At 56.0% G+C, this 18202-nt stretch overlaps 2 protein-coding genes across 7 annotated transcripts; one reads left to right on the top strand and one right to left on the bottom strand.

Annotated features, from left to right (window-relative positions):
- Nucleotides 1-54: 54 nt before the first annotated feature.
- On the top strand, nt 55-17796 carry PGGHG (protein-glucosylgalactosylhydroxylysine glucosidase). Of its 6 annotated transcripts, none has more exons than XR_012660865.1 (15): nt 58-161; nt 3121-3388; nt 3926-4136; nt 4671-5106; nt 6161-6280; nt 6470-6601; nt 6927-7038; nt 8253-8325; nt 8835-8971; nt 9788-9921; nt 10195-10290; nt 10778-10875; nt 13509-13723; nt 13817-13956; nt 17730-17796. XR_012660865.1 is itself a non-coding variant. In XM_075095324.1 (15 exons), the coding sequence occupies exons 2-15, from the start codon at nt 2034-2036 to the stop codon at nt 13879-13881; spliced, it is 2118 nt and encodes a 705-aa protein (XP_074951425.1). In that variant the 5' UTR covers nt 424-529; nt 1964-2033; the 3' UTR covers nt 13882-14297. The 6 variants fall into 6 exon arrangements, 4 of the variants coding, with proteins under 4 accessions (XP_074951423.1, XP_074951425.1, XP_074951424.1 ...); XM_075095324.1 differs by lacking the exons at nt 58-161; nt 17730-17796 and adding exons at nt 424-529; nt 1964-2054 and having other exon boundaries at nt 13817-14297; XM_075095323.1 differs by lacking the exons at nt 58-161; nt 17730-17796 and adding exons at nt 1159-1319; nt 1964-2054 and having other exon boundaries at nt 13817-14297.
- Nucleotides 15990-17752, bottom strand: LOC142058150 (interferon-induced transmembrane protein 5-like). The gene is made up of 2 exons (XM_075095331.1): nt 17316-17752; nt 15990-16588 (listed from the first exon to the last, which is right to left on the bottom strand). The coding sequence occupies exons 1-2, from the start codon at nt 17499-17501 to the stop codon at nt 16370-16372; spliced, it is 405 nt and encodes a 134-aa protein (XP_074951432.1). The 5' UTR covers nt 17502-17752; the 3' UTR covers nt 15990-16369.
- Nucleotides 17797-18202: the final 406 nt, after the last annotated feature.

Genomic DNA, 18202 nt, shown 5'->3' with positions numbered 1-18202 from the left:
GGAAGGCGTACAGCAGCTCTTTTTCTTAAACCGGACATCCTTGCTGCTGCTCCTCCTCTCCCTGGGTGTGTTGTGTCAGGAGGGCCGCTCCAGGACACGCTACCATGTGTGCCCATGGAAAACCTTCCCTCCGGTCCTGTTCAGCGTGGCTGGACCCGGAGGTAGGACAAACAACGTTGCCTTTATTTGTGCCCCCCAGTCTCTTCCCTACAAGCTCACGCCGTGTTTCCAGCGTGGTCTCTGACCTTGCGTTCCTCCCAACTCTTTGGGGCTGGCAGTGGTGGGCTTAGGGCTCGATATGGAGGGTCTCGTCCTGCGTGGCTCAGGAGGTGAGGAGCTTTCACCTCCCCTGAGAAGGACAGATGTGTAATATCTATCCTGTAAATGCTGGATTGCTCAATGAGATAATCCTCTCTGAGTGCCGGGGCAGAGGCAGCAGGTCGGTAAGAGGCACCGTGTCCGGCGGCAGCGCTCTCTGTGTCTCCCCTGCTCCGCGAGGACAGAACCGTAGCTCTTCCTGCTAAGAGAGGTTTGTTTCTACAAGCACCAAACGTGCCGCACAGGGCGGGACAGAGAAACTGCTGATGTGATGCCCCTCTGACACGTTGGGGATGGGCAGTGCTCGATGGGGGCCAAGCAGGGAACCTGGAAGGTGCTCCTGCTGCAGGCGTGTGAGGGCTGACGGGTAAAATCTGGGGCTGTCCCACGCTTGGACTGAGCGTGGAGGTGGCTGATAGCATGGGGCAGGGAGCAGGAAAGGCTCTGAGATAGGAGAGACACAGGATCAAGTAACACCTGGGAGCCTCCATCTTCTAGTGAGCGTTGGCAAGTGAGCTGGAGGCGTGTTGGGATCCAGGGGGAATTTCCATTTAGATCCACAGTAATTTGCTCTTCCCCCGCCTCGAGCTTGGGTTTGTAACGCAATGCTTCTGTGCTGTCCGACGCTTGCGTGTTTGACAGGGGGTGAAAGTGTCCATGGAGGGGCCGTCACCTCCCTTTGCCAAAGGCCACGACGTGGGGTGGATTTGAGCCGGTGCATTCAGCAGTTACGGGAGCTGCCTTTCGGCTCGCCCGCGACACAAGGCAGCTGGAGCTTTGCCAGCTCCAAAAAGCTCCGCAGGGAAACAGATAACTTGAGCCTTTGCCACGGTCAGAGGACGTGCGTGCAGCACTGACTGCCGGCTGTCTCGAGGACTCTCAGACTCGGTCACGGATCTCTTTGGAGCACCCGTCTGCAGCGAGGCAGGAGCCGGGGCACGGTCACGCCGGGGCACAGAGCTGCTGGGGACGGGTGCTGTGCCCACGGCAGCGTGGCCCTGGTGCGTGGCGGAGCTCAGCCCGGGGAAGCACCGGCATTTTCTTGTGTAATGGCCGCTGGCCCGGCCCTCTTTGGGGGCAGCTCGGTAAAACGCTGCTCGCTCTGTAACTGGGCTTTAGAGGTGGTAGGAGAGGTTAGGGGCTGGGAGGAGCAGGGCTGGATGCCAGCGGTGCCCGAGCGGCGCGGGAAGTCAGGGCGCGGTGCTCGGCCGTGCCCAGAACAGCATGGGGTGGGGGTGGGGGTCATGGGAAGGAAGCCAGGACTGAAATCTGGATCCATTCCCTCTGAAAGCAGGCGAGGAAAAGGGCTAGAGCGTGGCTGGGGACGGAGGGTGGTTGTCACAGGCGGTTCCTGCCGCGGAGGTGCGTGCGCTGCTCCCCCCACCCGCTGGCCGGAGGGCAGCCCCAGCTCTCCACCCCGGCCATCGCTGCAGTTCTCAGGTGACGTTTTGATAAGAAATCATCATAGACTGGTTTCTTTCTAGGTTCCCCCTTCCCTGGAGTGCAGGACAGCCCCGGAATATCTGCACTCCCTGCCGTGGGCAGTGAGCTTATCTGGGCAAACACCTGCATGTCAAGACTATGTATTCTTAGTTAGTTAGTTTAAGGAGAGGGAAAAAAAGTTATTTCCTTCCTTCTTTCTCAGCTGGGTAACTTCCGTCCTTCCCCTTCTGCGGGAGCCTCAGCAGCAGCCTCCGCCTGCACGGCCAGAGTTCATGTTCAGCCCCAGACTGAAGGCAAGATCTAACTTCCTCGTGTTCCGCACCCCTCCTGGTTTTGTTTTCGTTTGGTTTGGGTTTTTTTTTTTAACCTCCCTGAAGGCAGGAGGAAGCCTTTTCTCACAATTCAATCTCAGGCACCGCCTGGCATGAGGAAACTGAGCTGTCCCTGAGAGCTGCCAGCTGCTATTGGGGAGGGATTTCGGGGACTGCCAGCCTGGCTGGGGCGTGCTCATGCTGCTCTCGTGCCGCCCCGGCTGGCTTTTCTGCTCCCCTTGGAGAGCCTTGCTCTGTAATTTCTATAGTATTCTAGTGCTTAGCATTGCCAGGCGCCAGCTACAGCTCCCTTTTGTAAGGTGGTGTTTATATGTGTCTATATGTGTCTATATCTTTAACATATATGTGTTTATATGTTATATAAATGCATATTTTTATATCGGTGAAATAAGAAGCTCCTAGCCCAGCAAGCCAGTACTGAAGCTGAGCTAGAGATGCAGGAGTGAGCGGGAGCACAGGGGTGCAGTGAGCTGGGAGGTGGGGAGCCACTGAGGCCACAGAAGAGTGTTCAATATTGTCACAAATAGTGCTGGGAGGAAGAGGAGGAAAGAAGAGGAAGGTGGCTGTGTTGTGTTGGGAGAAACTGGTGAGATCCTATCACGGAAAGGGCAGCAGAAGGGGAAGCAGGGGGGAATTGGAGAAGTAACAAAGCCAGAGCCTGTGAGGTTTGGGTGAGCTGGAGGAGCCGCCGCCGTGGCTGGGAGACGCTGGAGCCACGAGGGAACAAGGGAGGCTCCAAAGGAGGAAACGTGCCCGGTGGGGGGAGACCTGCCCCAGGCGCCGGGGGGAAAGCTGGGGTGGAGGTGGTCAGCAGGGAGACCAAAACAAACGGAGGCCCTAGGAACGTGATGAGGCTGGAGGCAGGAGAGCACCCAGCCTTTCCCGTGCCCGGGATGCTTCAGGAAGGTTGCAGAGGGACAAGCGGTTTGCAGCCCCCGCTTTTGGCTGGCGTCCAGCACGGCCGCGCTCAGCCTGCCCTGGCTTTGTCCGTTCAACCCTTGTACCTGACTTTGTTGTTCTTCTGCAGCTCGGGTTGGTAGAAATGGCTGATGGCAAAGAGGACCCCGCCACGTTCACCTCCGCTTCTCTGCCCTCAGACCCTCGGCTGCTGGCTACGGTGACTAACGCTTACCTGGGCACCCGTGTGTACCGGGACATCCTCCACGTCAACGGCGTGTACAACGGGGCGGCGGGAGACACGCACCGTGCCGACATCCCCAGCCCTGTCAACGTTAGGATGGCAGTGCCCAGTGCGGGCAGCCCGGCTGAGACCTTCACCTTGGCCACCCGGACGGGTACAGCAGAGCACGGGCAGGAATCTCCCTGTCCTGCTGCCTCCTTTCAGATCTCCGTCCTGGGCACCCATCGCTCTTTCCCTCTGGCTGCTAGCGACCCTCTTCTAGAAGTTAAAAGTCTCTTTGCCCGTGTTGCCTCTTCCACAAGGTTGCATCTTTCTCCTGCTCAGTCTCCGTTCACCTGCAGGGTGTTGTTCTTCTGAAGTTGTGTTGGAGCAAGTGGAAAAGTTCCCTTTCTTCTGAGAATAGGAGAGATTTTCAGACTGTATCTCAATCCCTGCTGGAGCCAGGCTTAGTAAACCCTGTTTAATCACAAAGCCTGGTAAAATGTTTTATAGCGCGAATCGTTCCTCAGCAGCTTGGCCAGATTCAGTGTGTTAGCAGTGCTGTCCAGTCAAAAGCTGTGACTGGATCCGGACCTGGGAAAGGGGGTTCCTTTGCCAGTAGCAACCGGTAGATAGGGCAGAAGTGGGAGTCTGGGGCAGAACATCAAGACCGCGTGGTTCAAAGGGCTGATGGCGCTCGTTGTGCTTACAGGGACCTTCAGCCACGTGCTTCAGTCAACGGAGTATACAGCCACCCACCAGATCTACGCTCACCGTTCCCTCATCCACTTGATGGCCTTCAGCATCACCATCCGACGATCGGCTCAAGCCACCAAACCCATCACGGTCCAGCTCCAGACTCCGTTTGTGCCAAAGAGCCAGGACTTGGACCTGAACCAAGGCCCAGACTTCCAGGGAGCACAGTGAGTTTGGGTCACCGGGGGGACCTTGCCCTGCCCGTGTCCTTCACAGGCTGTCGCACGCTGCCCTGCTCGCTGTTAGGAAATAAATTACAAAAATAAGGCTAGAGCTAGGCTGAAATGGTAAGTAGCGTGGAGGCTTGTGCAAATCTGCTTCTTCCTGGCATGTATATAAAGGCCCCCAAATTAAGTATAGGAACATTTTTATTAGTTGCAACTCCAGAATTACTGCTTACGCCGTCATGTAAGAGAGCAGCAAAGGCCACAGGGACTAGATGTGCTCACAAAGTGGGTTTGGGGAAGACGGTGAGTTTGGAGGAGCTGACCTCTAACAATGGCTTGCTGGGATTTGGGACCAGCTGTAATGAATTTGTTTCCTGCGCTGTGGGGGCGGGACGGCAGCTGAGCTGAAGTGTGGGGACGAGGGGGTAACAGAGCTGCTGGGGGGGGGGGGGGGTGTCCCTGCTGCATGGTGGATGCGCACGGAGTCCCACCTGCTCCGCTCTCCCTTTCCCAGTGGCTTGCTGTCTCCCACAGCTACATCTACGGGAAGACGCTGGTTCCCGAGGTAGAGGGGGGACCCCGTCCCACCGTTCACATGCTCTGGACTCCCGTGCCGCCAGCCTTGACGTTGCATGGGGAGGAGCGGGAGCGATCCTGGGAGTTCCTGACGGCCGTGGCTGAAAGCGAGGAGGAGGCAAAGAGGAGCTACAGCGAAGGGCTGGCCCTCGTTGCTGCCGGCTCCCTGCACGCCTCCCACGCCCTCGCGTGGGCTGCGCTGTGGCGAGGCTGCTGCGTAGACCTGGATGGACCTCTGCCTCTGAGGCAGGCCCTCTACGGGTGTCTCTACTACCTGCTGAGCGCCATCCCGCCCCAGGGGAACGTGGGCTTCCTCTTCCACGGCATCAGCCCTGGTGGCTTGTCCAACGGCACTCAGGGCGAGGACTACTGGGGGCACGTCTTCTGGGACCAGGTGGGCGGGGGTTGTGCTAGCAGGTAACCTGGGGGCTTTGCACAGCGACCGGGGTGGGGAAGACTCACAGGAGGCTGCAGGCCTCCTTCTTGCCCTCCCCGGCACCAGCCTCTTGCTGGAGAGCATCCTCCGGCTCCTTTGGTAACAGCTACCCAGACTCAGCTCGATCCCTGGAGTTACTCACCTGGCTTGTCCTCTAACTCAAAAGCAAATTGCCTAAATTGGAGCTAGATGCCTGGGGCTGCTGCATAGGCGGGGAGGGCGAGGGGCAAGGAGACACCCCGCCGCAGGGCAGCCCCCTCCCCCAGGCTGAGGTCTGGGGCTACGGTAGCTCAGGTTGCTCGCTCAAGGGTGACTAGCTTAGAGCACGGCCACCAACTTTTAGCTGTTGAAAATGAAGCAAGTTGAAACCTGTCCTTCTCCTCCCAGCTTTGGTGGCATCAACAAGCCCTATTTTGGCTGAACCACTGAAAAAATAGTGTGTTTTCTGTGATGGGCACATTCAGCTTTTAAACGTAGGTTTGGTGCGTACTCAGTAAGCCAGCCGGGCTGGGTGGCTTTGCCCCAGCCAGAGGCTTAGGTCTGCTCTCGGAGCAGCCACGCCGACCGGGTGCACAGCTCTGCAGCTGAGTGACGATGGCGTGGCGTGAGCAGGAGACGCTGCTGGATGGTGTTGAGGCGCCTGTGCTAAACCCAGTCTGGTCTTTCAGTAGGAATGGCTTTTCGGTCCTGTGGACCTCGTGTGCTTTCTGTCTGGTGGTGCGCATGGTTTTGACCCTCTCCAGAGCCTTTGGCTTTGGAGGAGTCCTGCCTCCCTTCTCTTGCATGGTGGGAGGTCCTGCTGAGATCATCCTAGTGAGATCCCAGAGAGTAGCAGGCATGGGCAGAAACAGCCCCTTGTGGATTTATCCCTTTTAATGAGTCCTCAGGACAGCACCTTTAAGTAATAGCAAAATCAGGGTGAGAGCGTTTGGGATGGCAGGGACTCGAAGGGGGAGCATTGGGGTGCCCTACCAGCCAATCCCACCACCTTGCCTTCCTTGCCTGTGTCCAGGACACCTGGATGTTCCCGAACATTCTGCTGTTTTATCCTGAAGCTGCCCGAGCCATCCTGGAGTACCGCATTCGCATGCTGGAAGGAGCCTTGCGCAACGCGCAGGAGCAAGGCTACAAGGTGGGGACAGAGGCGCTGGGCGGAGGGGCAACGCGGCCCAGCCGCTGCCACCCGGGAGCGCCGCTGGGCTTTGCTCTCCTCTCCGGCTCTAGTTTTAGGCGGGGCTGAGAGCTGCCTGCAGGTGGTGGACTGGGGAGGGCGTCTCAAGGTGTTGTGCTCAGCTGCCTCATTGAGGTCTTCTCCTGGCAGGGTGCTAAATTCCCGTGGGAGAGTGCAGCCACCGGCCTGGAGGTCTGCCCTGAGGAGGTCTATGGAGCCCAAGAAATCCATGTCACGGGAGATGTTTTGATGGCCTTTGAGCAGTATTATTGCACCACGCAGGTAAAGGGAGGGTGTGCCACCTGAATGGCCTGGTGGCAAGGCCTGCAGGCTTCTGGTGACGGTCACTGTCCCTTCCCAGAGGCTCTCCTGCTGTCTGCTCCCATCAAAATTGCCGGTATCACCCCAGGGTCCCTTCTTCAGCTCTGCCTCCTCTTTCCTTGCTCCTCGTGGGCGGCTCAGCAACCTGTTGGCTCAATCCAGGCCAGTTTTCTGTCCTTTTCTCCTGCTACGTCCATCTCCTTAGAGCTTCTGTCCTCCTGCTGAGTTTGGGTCTGGCTGAGTCTCCCTCATGTCCCTGTTTTTCTCTGGCTTTGGCTCCCTCCAGGACCAGAAGCTGTTCAGGGAGGATGGAGGCTTGAAGCTGGTGAGTGCCGTGGCTCAGTACTGGTGTAGCAGGATGGTGTGGAGCGAGGAGGAGCGATGCTACCACATCAGAGGTACTTCTGCAACTGCCAGACATGTTTGTAGGGAAGGGGTTTGTGAGCAGGGGCTGGGAGCCCCTCCAGCCAGACCTGGACGGGAGCGCACAGGCTCTTCAGGCTCTTGCCCTCTGGAATATCTCACAGATGATGTTTGTGTCTGTGCGAACACGGGACAAGATGCTCCGCTCTCTTCCAATGCCGCAGTATCAGTTGTTTTTCCTCTCAGCCCCTTGCCACCCATAGGACACCTCTAAATATCTCCTTCCATGGTGGTACCAGCTGATGCCACAAGCGTGGGCACCTCCAGATCTGCTGTTGTGACCGGTGGCGCTCAGAGAAAACAGAGTGCAAAGGCTTTAGAGAGGAAGGACTTTTCTAAGTCTTTTCTAAAGTACCTGAGTTTAAACTCCCCAGGGGCCTGCAGGAGTTTAATCCCTTGAATGACATCTGGCGCTGTCGGTGCCAGGCAAGTACTACTGCGGCGGAGTCTGGCAGGGCAAAGGGTGCCTCTGCAGGCAGAGATCCTGCTGAAGCACCTTATGTTAGCGAGAGCAGGTTACTAGTGATGGGCTGCTTCTGAAAGGGGACACTGAGGAAGAAAATGGGAAGGGAAGGAGAGGTGTTTGTGGGAAGAAGGTCTGGAGGAGAAGGCTGGGTTAGAGCAAAGGGGTCTTGATGAAACCGGGGTGGTCAGAGCTAGAAGAGCCCCTGGGGTTGCTGCAGGCTGACTCTTGGTGCAAAGAGCCTTGGAGACAGCCCCAGTGCCCTCAGAGGAGTCACACATTTAAATTGTTTTCACATTTCTCTTGGGAAGTGGCCGTCTCTCCTCCGGGGGACAATCTGCATTAAAGCAGCAAAGGAAGGAGCAGAGCTTGTAGCCAGGGAAAGTTTTAATGACTTGATCATCTTGATTGAATGACTTGACGGAATCAATGACTCGAAGGTCACCTTGCCTGTGAAGGGAGGGAGATGCCCTCATGTTGAGGTATCTGCTGCCCGTCAGCCAAAGCTGAAAGCCAGGTTGTTTCTCTTTCACAGCAAGCACCACCTAAGTTCTCCCACCGAGATCGCTGTGGGATCCTGCCAGAGGCAACACCTCGCCACATGCCCAGGCATCAGTGCAATGGCAGGGCTTCCCTTTCTTGCACCACTTCCCTGAGGAGGGCCACGAAGCCATGCCAAACCTCAGCTGTGCTGTGGTGTGAAGCGTTCCCTTCCTCTTCCTCCAGGTGTCATGCCCCCGGACGAGTATCATTACTGGGTTGATAACTCTGCGTACACCAACGCCGTGGCCCAGCGGAGGTAACGCGCGCACCTTGTTGAAGCTCTGGCCCATCTCTCTTCTCCGCTGCCCAGCGATTTGGGGGGGGGTGGGAGGCAGCAGGGCTCCTGCATGGGAGGCACCTTTCCTCTCTTTGCATGCCTCTATCTGAGCTGGTCTCCTTTGCCTGCCTGTAAGCCAGCAGGAAGATGTGGGTGGTCCCATGGTGGTTCGTCTGACCCGTGTCAGGTGTCCACAAGAGGCTGAGAGGTATTTCACTCCACAGGAGGGTTTCTCTCCCTGCCTTTTCTGAGGTGTCTATACAATTAGCCAGCTGGAGACATGTAAAGCTAGAGGAACAGACTCCCAACTCCGGTGATGAGAGCTGTTACCCCAAGCTTAAACTTTGATCCATGTTCTTTTGGAGTAGCTCTTTCTTTGCAGTTGTGGCTCAATTAGTTCTTTCTCTTCCCTCTCCTCTCTTCCCCTCTCCGAGGGGGTCACAGGCACCCATGCCCGACATAAAGCATTGTTCCTCACTTCTTTTCAGCTTAAATTTTGCAGCTGATGTTGCTCGGGACTTCTTGATCCCTGTGCCGGAGGAGTGGGTGGACTGTGCCCAGAAAGTCAAAGTGCCCTTTGATGCAGAGAAGAAATATCATCCCGAGTACGACGGTTACAGCCCAGGTGAGCCGAGAGGCAGCAGCAGGCCTTTGAGCTGGCCGCTGATCACTCTTTGTAAGCCTGCAAGAAGTGGGGGCTCTGGCTGGTTCAAAGGTGGGAACAGCGGCCGAATGGTTGGCTGAGGTAAAAGCGCTAGTGTTGCTCTCCAAGTGCAGCCTTTGGGTTGCCAGTGTGGAAAGCCTGGCTCGTAGGTGACTTTTCTGCCTCTTGGTGGATGGTTTCTCATTAGTGGGCTCATAAAAATAGGAAATTTGGGAGCACAGGGAATAGGAAGAGACTTTTAGTACTGGGATGGAGGTGACAGGGTTGCTATGAATCCACTGCTGACAGTTAGGTCTATCTTTCCAAGGCCCAGTGCCATGTGTTGCCCTTCCAGCAACCCCTGGCCCCCTGGAAGCAAAGGGGCCAGTTCCAGTGGAAATGCATGCCCAGTTCAGTGCCCCTGTTCTCACAGTTAGGGGCAGGGTAATCTGGGTGCATGGGACCGTGGGAGCTATTCCCTTGCACCTGAAGTTTTAGGTGACACCAGTCTGGGTGCCATCACGTTAGGGCTGTGCCAGTGTCCCGCCTCAACACAGCTTCTAGCAAACACAGCGCCAAGGACAAGCCGTAAGCTGCTCTTCTGGTCTGCCCCTAGCAAGGCAGCAATGAGTTGTTCTCCCTGCAGTGTCACTACCTTCCCCCTGTTGATGTGGTGTTTGTTGTTCTGCATTTGTGATTCTGGGTGAGCCAGGTTTGTTCCCCGTTTGAGCAAATAGGCAACGGGTCTGCTGGTCATTCTCAGCCGGCGTAAGCGGTCTGACCGCCTCCCTTCCCCAGGTGAGCCTGTGAAACAAGCTGACGTTGTCTTGCTTGGATTCCCACTGATGCTCCCCATGAGCTCTGAAGTCCGGAGGAATGACCTGGAGATGTATGAACCTGTCACTGAGCTGAATGGGCCAGCCATGACCTGGGTGAGGAGAGGGGCAGAGCTGAAGGTGGGATTTATCCGCGAGGCGGCTGTTCCCATCCGAGTTAGTCCCTGCCAGTCCTGCCAGCGGGCATGGTTTGTCAGACCTGCTTTAAACTCTGCGAGAATGTGGACGGTGCAGAGGTTGGCTTGTGCACTGAAGATGCCTACCCTGGGTCAGAGGGATGCCAGCTGTGGTGTCACTCCGCAGCTTTTGCTGTATTGTCACCCCTGGAGGAGACAGCAGATGGCAAAAGGCCGTTTTTCTCTCCGGCAGAGCATGTTTGCAGTGGGCTGGCTGGAGCTAAAGGAGGTGCAGAGAGCCCAGAGCCAACTGGACAAGTGTTTCAGCAACATCACGGAGCCCTTCAAGGTTAGCTGCGTGGCATGTCGTGGGTGCTTCCCTGTGACAAACGCCTCTCGTTTCTGTCTCGCCTGTTCCCAGGTAGGTCACGTCACCCTGAGAGACATCACTTGGACTGGAGCCTGTGCTGCCTGAGGTCACTAGGTTATTGATATATTGAGCTAGGTGGTTGTGCACTCTGTCTCTCCTCTGCATGCTCTGAAGAGCAGTAAGGAGGCATCTGCTTCCTACCAGGCAACACCAAGCCACGGGTCACTGTTATGCTCACCCCAGGCTTCCTTCTGCCTGCCAGGGATGGGAAAGGGAATGGAGATGGTAGGATATTTGGAGATGCATCAGAGCCCACCCACCAGCTCATGCCAGGACAGGCAGCAGGGCATGGTCACGGCAACCCCACATAGGTGACAGCGACGATGATGAGCTTATTCTAACTCACAAAACTGTATGAAGAGTCCCAGTGCAACTGTTGAGTCATTTCTTTATCTTGCTGGAGCAGATCTGGGCGGAGAACTCAGATGGGTCAGGAGCTGTGAACTTCTTGACAGGGATGGGTGGATTCTTGCAAGCTGTCCTCTTTGGCTACACAGGGTTCAGGTGAGACCTAAGTTGTGCCACATTTAATTTCTAAGCAACTGCCTGTCATTCAAAACCTTACTGTTTAGTTGGAGCAATGTGTTTTCACTCACGAAAAAGAAAGGAACTTGCAGCATCCAGAATATCCTCCAAAGCCCCCAGCAGGTAACGAACAAATAGGAGCATTGACAATCCTGGATGAGCTGTGGGTGCTGGGGACAGTTAGTCACTGGTGGAGAACAGGGCGGAGTTATCAGAAGTGATAAGCTTTGGTCCATTTCTACATCAGTATTGGAAGCCATTGCCTTCAAGAGGCGTCAAGGCTAGGCCAGCGCTGGGTTCTTCAATGCTAGCTGACACCCTCAGTGAAGAGAGGCATCTGTGTATGGTCTCAGGATTGTGGCTAGCCTGTATCATTTTGGTGTCTGCGTATCAGAAACGCATACGTGGTTGTATCTTTGATTTCTTCACTAAGTGTGGATGAAGCTTAAAGGCTACGATCCACCAACTACGTTGGCCTTTCAGTTAACTATTTGAAGAGAAAGTCCATACAGCCACCTCGCAGGCAAACACAGGACTGCTGCTTGTTACACCTTATACACTGTGGTCTTTCTAAGGGGACCTCTGTAAATGGAGACCCCAGTCCTCCACCACCCCACTGAGCTGCTGTAAGCCTATTCCCACTTTAAGGGCAGGGAACAGATTTGGAACAGGTAAGAGACTCTCTCCGGGCCACTTGATGAGTGAGTTGCACATTTGGGAAGCTAAATGTCATTCCCTAAGTCTGTCCTCCGGCTTGGCTATAACGCCATCCTGTCTCCTTTGGATGTAGTGTTGAAGGGCCTTCCGCAGCCCCTCGGAAGCGATCTGCCCTCTGCACACATGTGGCTCTGCAAGCCTCTGTGGAGGAAAGAGCTCAGCTGGCACCACCACAGCATTAAAATACCTTAGAAAAACCATTAAGCTCTTCATATAGTTTCAAAGCTGTCTCTCATATCCAAAGCAGCCTGGTGGTTTTAACCCTGAAGCACCAGTCTTTTGAGCATATTCTTAGTTTAACTGAGGATGGATCAGCCTGACAAGCCTTTTGATTTCCACCGAAACCTTCTAGCACTAACTATATGTTTTCACTCCGTGTGTGTGGCCAGAAGCTGCTGAGAAACCCACCAGTTTCTTGGTGGAGCTGGGTGTGAGCTACCGTATTCCCAGCTGAAAACCTTAATCTCAGCTTTTGTGAAGCTCAGAGGTCTTCAGATGCTCCGTGTGTGTCAGGTTGGGCCCCTCTTGGCACAGGCTGAAGCCACAGGCTTTGGGGCTCCAGCCAAATTTCCACAGATGGTGAGATGACATTGACACAGCCCTCAAGGCCACGCTCCTGCCCTGCCTGTTGGGAGCCACGTGCGCTGGCTGGCACGTCGGCCTGCCGCTGAGGCTCTCCAGTCTCTTGAGCCGCCCTTGAGTCCTCTCCAGTCCATTGAGCCCTCTCAACAGACTGGCAATGATGGCTGAGAGCTCTCGTGTGCCAAGATCTGAGTAGGAGCTCACAGTGACCATTGTCTTTTCTCACCCAAAGCCAAAACACAAATATGGGCTCTGTTTGACTTCAGGTAAGGGCTTGGAGAAAGGATTCAAGCTGTTTGCTTGACTTTTTTTTTTTCCTTTTTAGATATATATATATATTTAATCATCTTTTGGTGAAGGAGCACATAGCAGTGCTGAGTTTAAAGCCCTTCAAACTGGCAGGGGTGGGAGCTGATGTGGGTTTTTGGACGTCGCCTTGCTGACTCGCTTTGGTCACAGACCAGAGGGAACGTGAAAACCAAAGCTGTGCAGACGCATCTTTGCTGAGGTGGCAAACGGCAGAGAGGGGCAGTGCTAGCAGTCAGGCGTGCCTTGCGATTTAATTGAGCAGCACTTCCAAGAGCATCTCCAGCAGGCGTGAGGTGAGCTCCCACCGGCTCCTGACCCGCCTCGTGCGGCTTTCAGAGCAATGGCAAATGAGGACAGATACTTGTTCGTAGGTGTTTTGGCTGAAGCTGAATTGCACCCCAGAAATCCCAGTTACTGCCACCTCCTGAGCCCCTCACGTGGCTAGAGGTCAGTTTCAGCTCACGGCCCAGCGCCTGCGCCCATGGGTTTGTGTGACCAGGCTCCAGTGGCCATGCCTGCTTGGGGTCCACGGCCACCTCTGCTCATTCCTGTGCCCTGGTCCCCTCCCCATCTCAGAGCAGGGTATTCCCAAAATTTTGCCAGTGTAGCAGCCAATAAAGCCACCTTCTGAACATGAGTGGGGAACTGAGCTGCCTTTGTAAAAAAAAATTTTTTTTTTTTTTTTTTTTAATTAAAATCCAACCTAATGGAAACCACAGACCCCAAATGAGGACTGGAAGAGGGACAGGAATGCCTTAGGGTGCTGGGCTGTGAAATCACGACCCAAGTAGCTCTTCACCAAACGATTCATCAGTGTGTTTGGGATTTGCCCGGAGAGCCTTGGGATGTGCCAAGGACCCTTTCTGCCCACAGGTGCATGCAGTAACGGGAGGCTCCTCTGGGACGTACGAGGCTGTGCTGTCTGGGCAGTTGGCCGACCCACGATGCTGCCTTGCTTTGTGGCCACCCTTTGTTCCCACCGCTGACCTGCTCTGCCTTTCCAGGATCACAAAGACCAGCCTCCGCTTCAACCCTGCCTTTCCTGATGACATCAACAACTTGAAAATCACTGGTGTCTCCTACTTCGGCAACAAACTGAAGTTCTCCATCACCAAAGAAGAGGTCAGGATCCAAGTGACAGAGTCTCCCCGGGACCCTCCGGCGTCTCCCCTGGAAGCTGTCCTGGAGGAGTCAGGGCAGCGGTTTCCCCTGCGTGAAGGTACGGTGTCACCACCTGGGTCTGTTGCCTAAAACAGAGACAATCTGGGGAGAAACCGTTCCCGTATCTCACACAGGTTGGTTTTTGTTGTAGGGCAGAGCGTCTCTTTCCCCACGGCAGCCGGCTGGATTCAGAGGTCGCTCACCGAGGGATTTTAAACCTTGGCTGATCCGGGTTTTACTCATTGAAGCAGCAGAAACAAATTGAAGAGCAGATGCTGGCAGAGGGGGAAGGTAAAGGTGGGTGGGAAGGTGGGGGTCCCAGGCTGTGCCATAAACCCTTTGCCCCTATGGAACTATGTGTGCCATCTTCCTCTGTGGCCCCGGGGAGTGGGTTGGGCTGGACTCGGAGCTCTTACCATGGCTGGGGTGGCAGCAGCTCCCCAAGTGACGCTGAGCATCCTTGTCTATGCTGGGGGGGCACTGAGCCCCCCGAATCCTGTTCATGTGCCTTTAACATCTCTCACTCAGCAGAGGAGACAAAGCCAAGCCTGAAAGCATCTGTTTTAAATGAGTTTTCTAAGCACCCATGACTTGTTTGTGCTTTAAACTTCTGCAACTACAGGGATGCCCCTAGCTGATAAATCTGTGTTTAGCCCAGCCCATACGTGTGCTGACTCCCGGCTCCTCCAGCACGTCCTGGCTCGGTCCTTGCCTTCTCCCCGATGCCTGCGCCACTCGGGGCCCAAGGGAGACTTGGCCACTGCTGCTGCGCCAGGTCACTCCCACCTGCCAGGCAGCAAAGAGGAGCATCCCTCGGCTGCAGTGCACAGCTGCCTCCGGGGTTTCAATACAGTGAGTGGCCGGGACCCCCCCCAAATCCTGCGCATCCCCTAATGACAAACTCTGCCAAGGCAGTGTGGGGCAGCAGGCAGTGCTGTGGAACGGGCGCTATTTTGGCACTAGTATTAGTGACAAAATACACAGCCAAAAGCATTTTAGCCCCATTTGAGAAGCGCACAGCTCCTTTTCTTTTGAGTTATTCACCATGTAACATCCCTATCATGTTTTTAACCCCTTATCTACATTACCATCTCTCTTTTCAAGCAGTTTTGGAGTTAAAGCCCCTCTGACGTGATGTTTGAAGGGCTATAGGAAGCCCAGGCATCAGTTATTGTTAATATTCTGTCAGGTTATAAGTGCAGTGTTTTTCTGGGGTCTGAGCAGAGCCCTCCTCCAGCTAAGTAGCCTCAGAGTTAGCAAAGACCTGCTGTGTACTTGCATAAAGCATTTTTGGTGTCCTAGAAAGCCCTGAGGGAGAAAAGGGGAAGGGCTGTGCCCATGTACATGTGCAAAGTGGGGGGCATGATACCCCCCAACACCCAGCTCTGCACCTCGCGGCAGCATCCCCTCCTGCGTCCCCCTTCCTGGGGTGGTTTCGGTGCCTCGTTTCCCAGCCCCGCACCTTTGCTAGACCAGACATGGGTCAAAGCCGAGGGGATGTCGAAGGCGCTCCCTGCCCTGCCATGGTCTGCCCTCTCCAAACAAACCCCAGGAATCTCAGCTGAATCCCACGGAGTTTATAAAAAGCCCTGCGGCTGGTCCCTGCCACAGGCAGCATGTGGGAACGCTTAGGGAAGGAGGCGAAGCCACTCCTCTGCCTTATAATTACGCTGGCTCTCTGTCAGGCCTTGTCAAAAGTCACCCAACCCCTAATTAACAGCAGTTCTTTGCAGCGGGGCAGGACAAACGGACACTGGCATCCCCCAGAACAGCCCCGTGGGCTGCGCCTGGATTTGGATTTTGATAGGGCCGGGGATAAAGCCTAGCTCTGAGCCAGGTCCCAGGTGGCACTAAAAGGGGTGTCATTGTCACCATTATCATGTCATCCACCCCCAAAGAGAAAAAAAGGGATCTTTTTAGTCCAGTTGCCGAAATGAGCCGGCTCTGGCCCGGGGAGGGCAACAGGGAGAGCACAGAGCAGTGGGGCTGCGTCCTGCGCTCATCCCCTCTGTCCTTGCCCAGGGACCTGCTGGGGGATGTCTGCCTTACTGCAACGAGTTTGCAGGTCTCAGCCCCCTTGGAGGTCATAGCACCTCATCTGCTTGAGGATGTCCCCATGGGGCCAAGAAGCTTCTCTGCTTCTTTCCCCTCCTCAGCCGCAGGAGGGGCCCCAAGAGCCTGCGGCTGTTTCAGGCTGGGTGGCTCTAAGGGTCGCAGAGATTATTACTTCTGGCTGCGAAGGACATGACCAGAGTGAAAAAGCTGTATTTATATTGTCCCTTTAGCAACCCCCACACTACACACACGCACGCGGAAGACTTGCAACGACTGAAACGGTTTAATGATTTAAATAGTGATCACCGAGGCTGGAGGGATGCTGTGCTCCACACAGGATAAAGGGAGTTAAAAAAAACCCGAGAGTAAATAAAAATAATTGAGCTGTCCTAAGGAGGGTGGCCGGGAGCTGGGGTCAGGCACCGTGGGGCTGGGGGTGCTGGACCAGGCAGGGGAGGGTGAGGGGAGATGCAGCGGTGTGGAAGAAGCTGCGGGACTGCCTTCCACCTGGCCACGCGCTGCCCGGTGGGCATGAAAGCGTGCGGCTGTGGCCCGGTGTAGCAGAGATGGGTGGTGGCTGGGTTATGCTGGTCTTTTCGGGGGTCCACCAGCGACGCGAAGGAGTCTCTACAAGCTCTTCATTCACTGGTCACTTGTCCTCGTCGTCGCTCCCGCTGAAATGGTAGGTGAAGAAGCCCACAGACTCCTGGGCGAGCTTGGAGAGGTGGATGACGCCCGTGATGACCAGGGCGGCGAGCAGCAGCGGCAGCACCACGCTCCCCGCCGTGGCCAGGGCATTGTAGCACCTGGCCTTGGAGCTGAAGCGCCGAGCGGCTTCCACGTCCCCGGCCACTTTCCGGTCCCGTGCCTGCAACAGCCAAGCGATGGGGCGGCAGCACCCGGGCTGCCCGCAGCTCCCTCCCTGCGCCTCCTCCCAGCCTGGCTACGTGGCTTCGGCACCCTCGCAGCCTGCAATTTAGCCCTCTGGGCAGTCCCGCGCTGCCGGCCGGCTCCCCGCCAGCCAAGAGGGTGGCTGGCCATCTCTCTGTCCTTCCATCCATCCCTCCCAGGCTGCCTGCCGGCTCTGTGCACCCCTGCTCCCCCCCCCCCCCAAGCCCTGCTGTCTTTGCCACTGAGTTTTTCCCTTCTGCTTCTTTCCTACTTCTTTCGGAGCCTTGCTGGCTCCAGCCCTCGCTTTCCCCCATCTCTCCACCCTGGTCCAGTCCAGCTGGAGCTGCTCCTGCCAGAGGGCAGGCAGAGGGACCGGGGGCATCACAGGACCCCAGCACCTCCTAGGAAGAAGCAGTTGGTCCTCCAGTGGTGGCAGGAGGCTGTGGTTATCTAGAGGGCCTCACAGCCTCACTAACAGGTGGCAGGAAAAGAGTGGGGGCTTTACCAGGTGATGGTGTCACCTACAACCAGCCTCTTGAGTGTGTTGGGGTCTTGTTGTCGTGTCCCCCCCCCGCCCCAGCCCTCCTGGGTAGTTATTCCACATGCTCTGTGCCTCCTCAGAAAGTCCATCCGTGGCACCAGCATGAGGAGGGCTCTTGGGTACCCCAAATGTTCAGTCTCATGTCCCCGCTTGGCGCCTGTACCTTGACAGAGAAGGCGAGCGCCACGAAGCCGAGACAGCAGAAGTTCATGTAGATGGTGTTGAAGACGGACCAGATGAGGTGGTCACGGGGCAGTGGCGAGGTGCCGATGGCGAGGACGGTGGGAGACGGCTCCCGCTTGTGGGACGGTGCAGGCAGGTAGTCCTCCCGTGGGTAGGAGGTGTCCATGGCCACAGAGAGGGGCACCCCGCGGCTCTCCTGCTCCACCAGCCTGGCTGGGGGAGCGGGGCAGGCCAGCCCCTTTATATAGTCCTTGTCTACGGCACAGCCTCGTCTCCTCTATATATAAACTTGAGAAATTACAGCCCTCCCTGAGCTGTGGTTATCGGACATGCTTGGCTGGGAGCTAGGAGAAACAAACTTGGCTTTGAGAGCCTCCACGCTTTTTATATCCAGCCTTCCTCCTGCGATGAGGAGCACAGACAGCGCCAGCGTGACGGCGGGAGAGGCCGAGCACTCAGGGATGACCATCGGGACGGAGCCATGGGACGACTCTGAAACCAAGTGACTGTCACCCCAAGGGGCCGATACGAGACAGACCCTGGGTGCCAGGAGCTCCCGCTGTGCCAGCTCACCTTCGGCCCACGCCCTCCAGGGGGTCCTGGCTGGGAAGACTCCTGGTTTACAGCGTGTTTGGGCTGCTGGATGCATTAAACAGGAACTTAATAGCCAAATGTGAAAGAACTACTTCTATGGGGTACCCTGGAAGTGGGAGGGGAGGGGGCTGTGCAGCAGGATGGGGTATGTACGCCCAGAAAAACATGAAGATTTTTTTTCCCTTCTGCTATGCCTAAACATTTAGGAGGAAACTTATCTAGGTTCTGGGCTGGAACTGCTCTGCCGCGCAGCGGGGACGGAGGCAGAGAGCC

Source organism: Phalacrocorax aristotelis, chromosome 5, assembly GCF_949628215.1.
Source record: "Phalacrocorax aristotelis chromosome 5, bGulAri2.1, whole genome shotgun sequence".
Classification (NCBI taxonomy): Eukaryota; Metazoa; Chordata; class Aves; order Suliformes; family Phalacrocoracidae; genus Phalacrocorax; species Phalacrocorax aristotelis.
This window is presented reverse-complemented; position numbering and strand designations above follow the sequence as displayed.

Excerpts from the sequence above, each read along its gene's own strand:
- PGGHG (XM_075095322.1), top strand. The coding sequence starts at position 105 with ATGTGTGCCCATGGAAAACCTTCCCTCCGGTCCTGTTCAGCGTGGCTG. Across the intron at positions 3,389-3,925 it reads CACCTTGGCCACCCGGACGG|GGACCTTCAGCCACGTGCTT; the intron begins GTACAGCAGAGC and ends TTGTGCTTACAG. Across the intron at positions 4,137-4,670 it reads CCAGACTTCCAGGGAGCACA|CTACATCTACGGGAAGACGC; the intron begins GTGAGTTTGGGT and ends TGTCTCCCACAG.
- LOC142058150 (XM_075095331.1), bottom strand. The coding sequence starts at position 17,501 with ATGGACACCTCCTACCCACGGGAGGACTACCTGCCTGCACCGTCCCAC. Across the intron at positions 16,589-17,315 it reads CGCTCGCCTTCTCTGTCAAG|GCACGGGACCGGAAAGTGGC; the intron begins GTACAGGCGCCA and ends TGGCTGTTGCAG.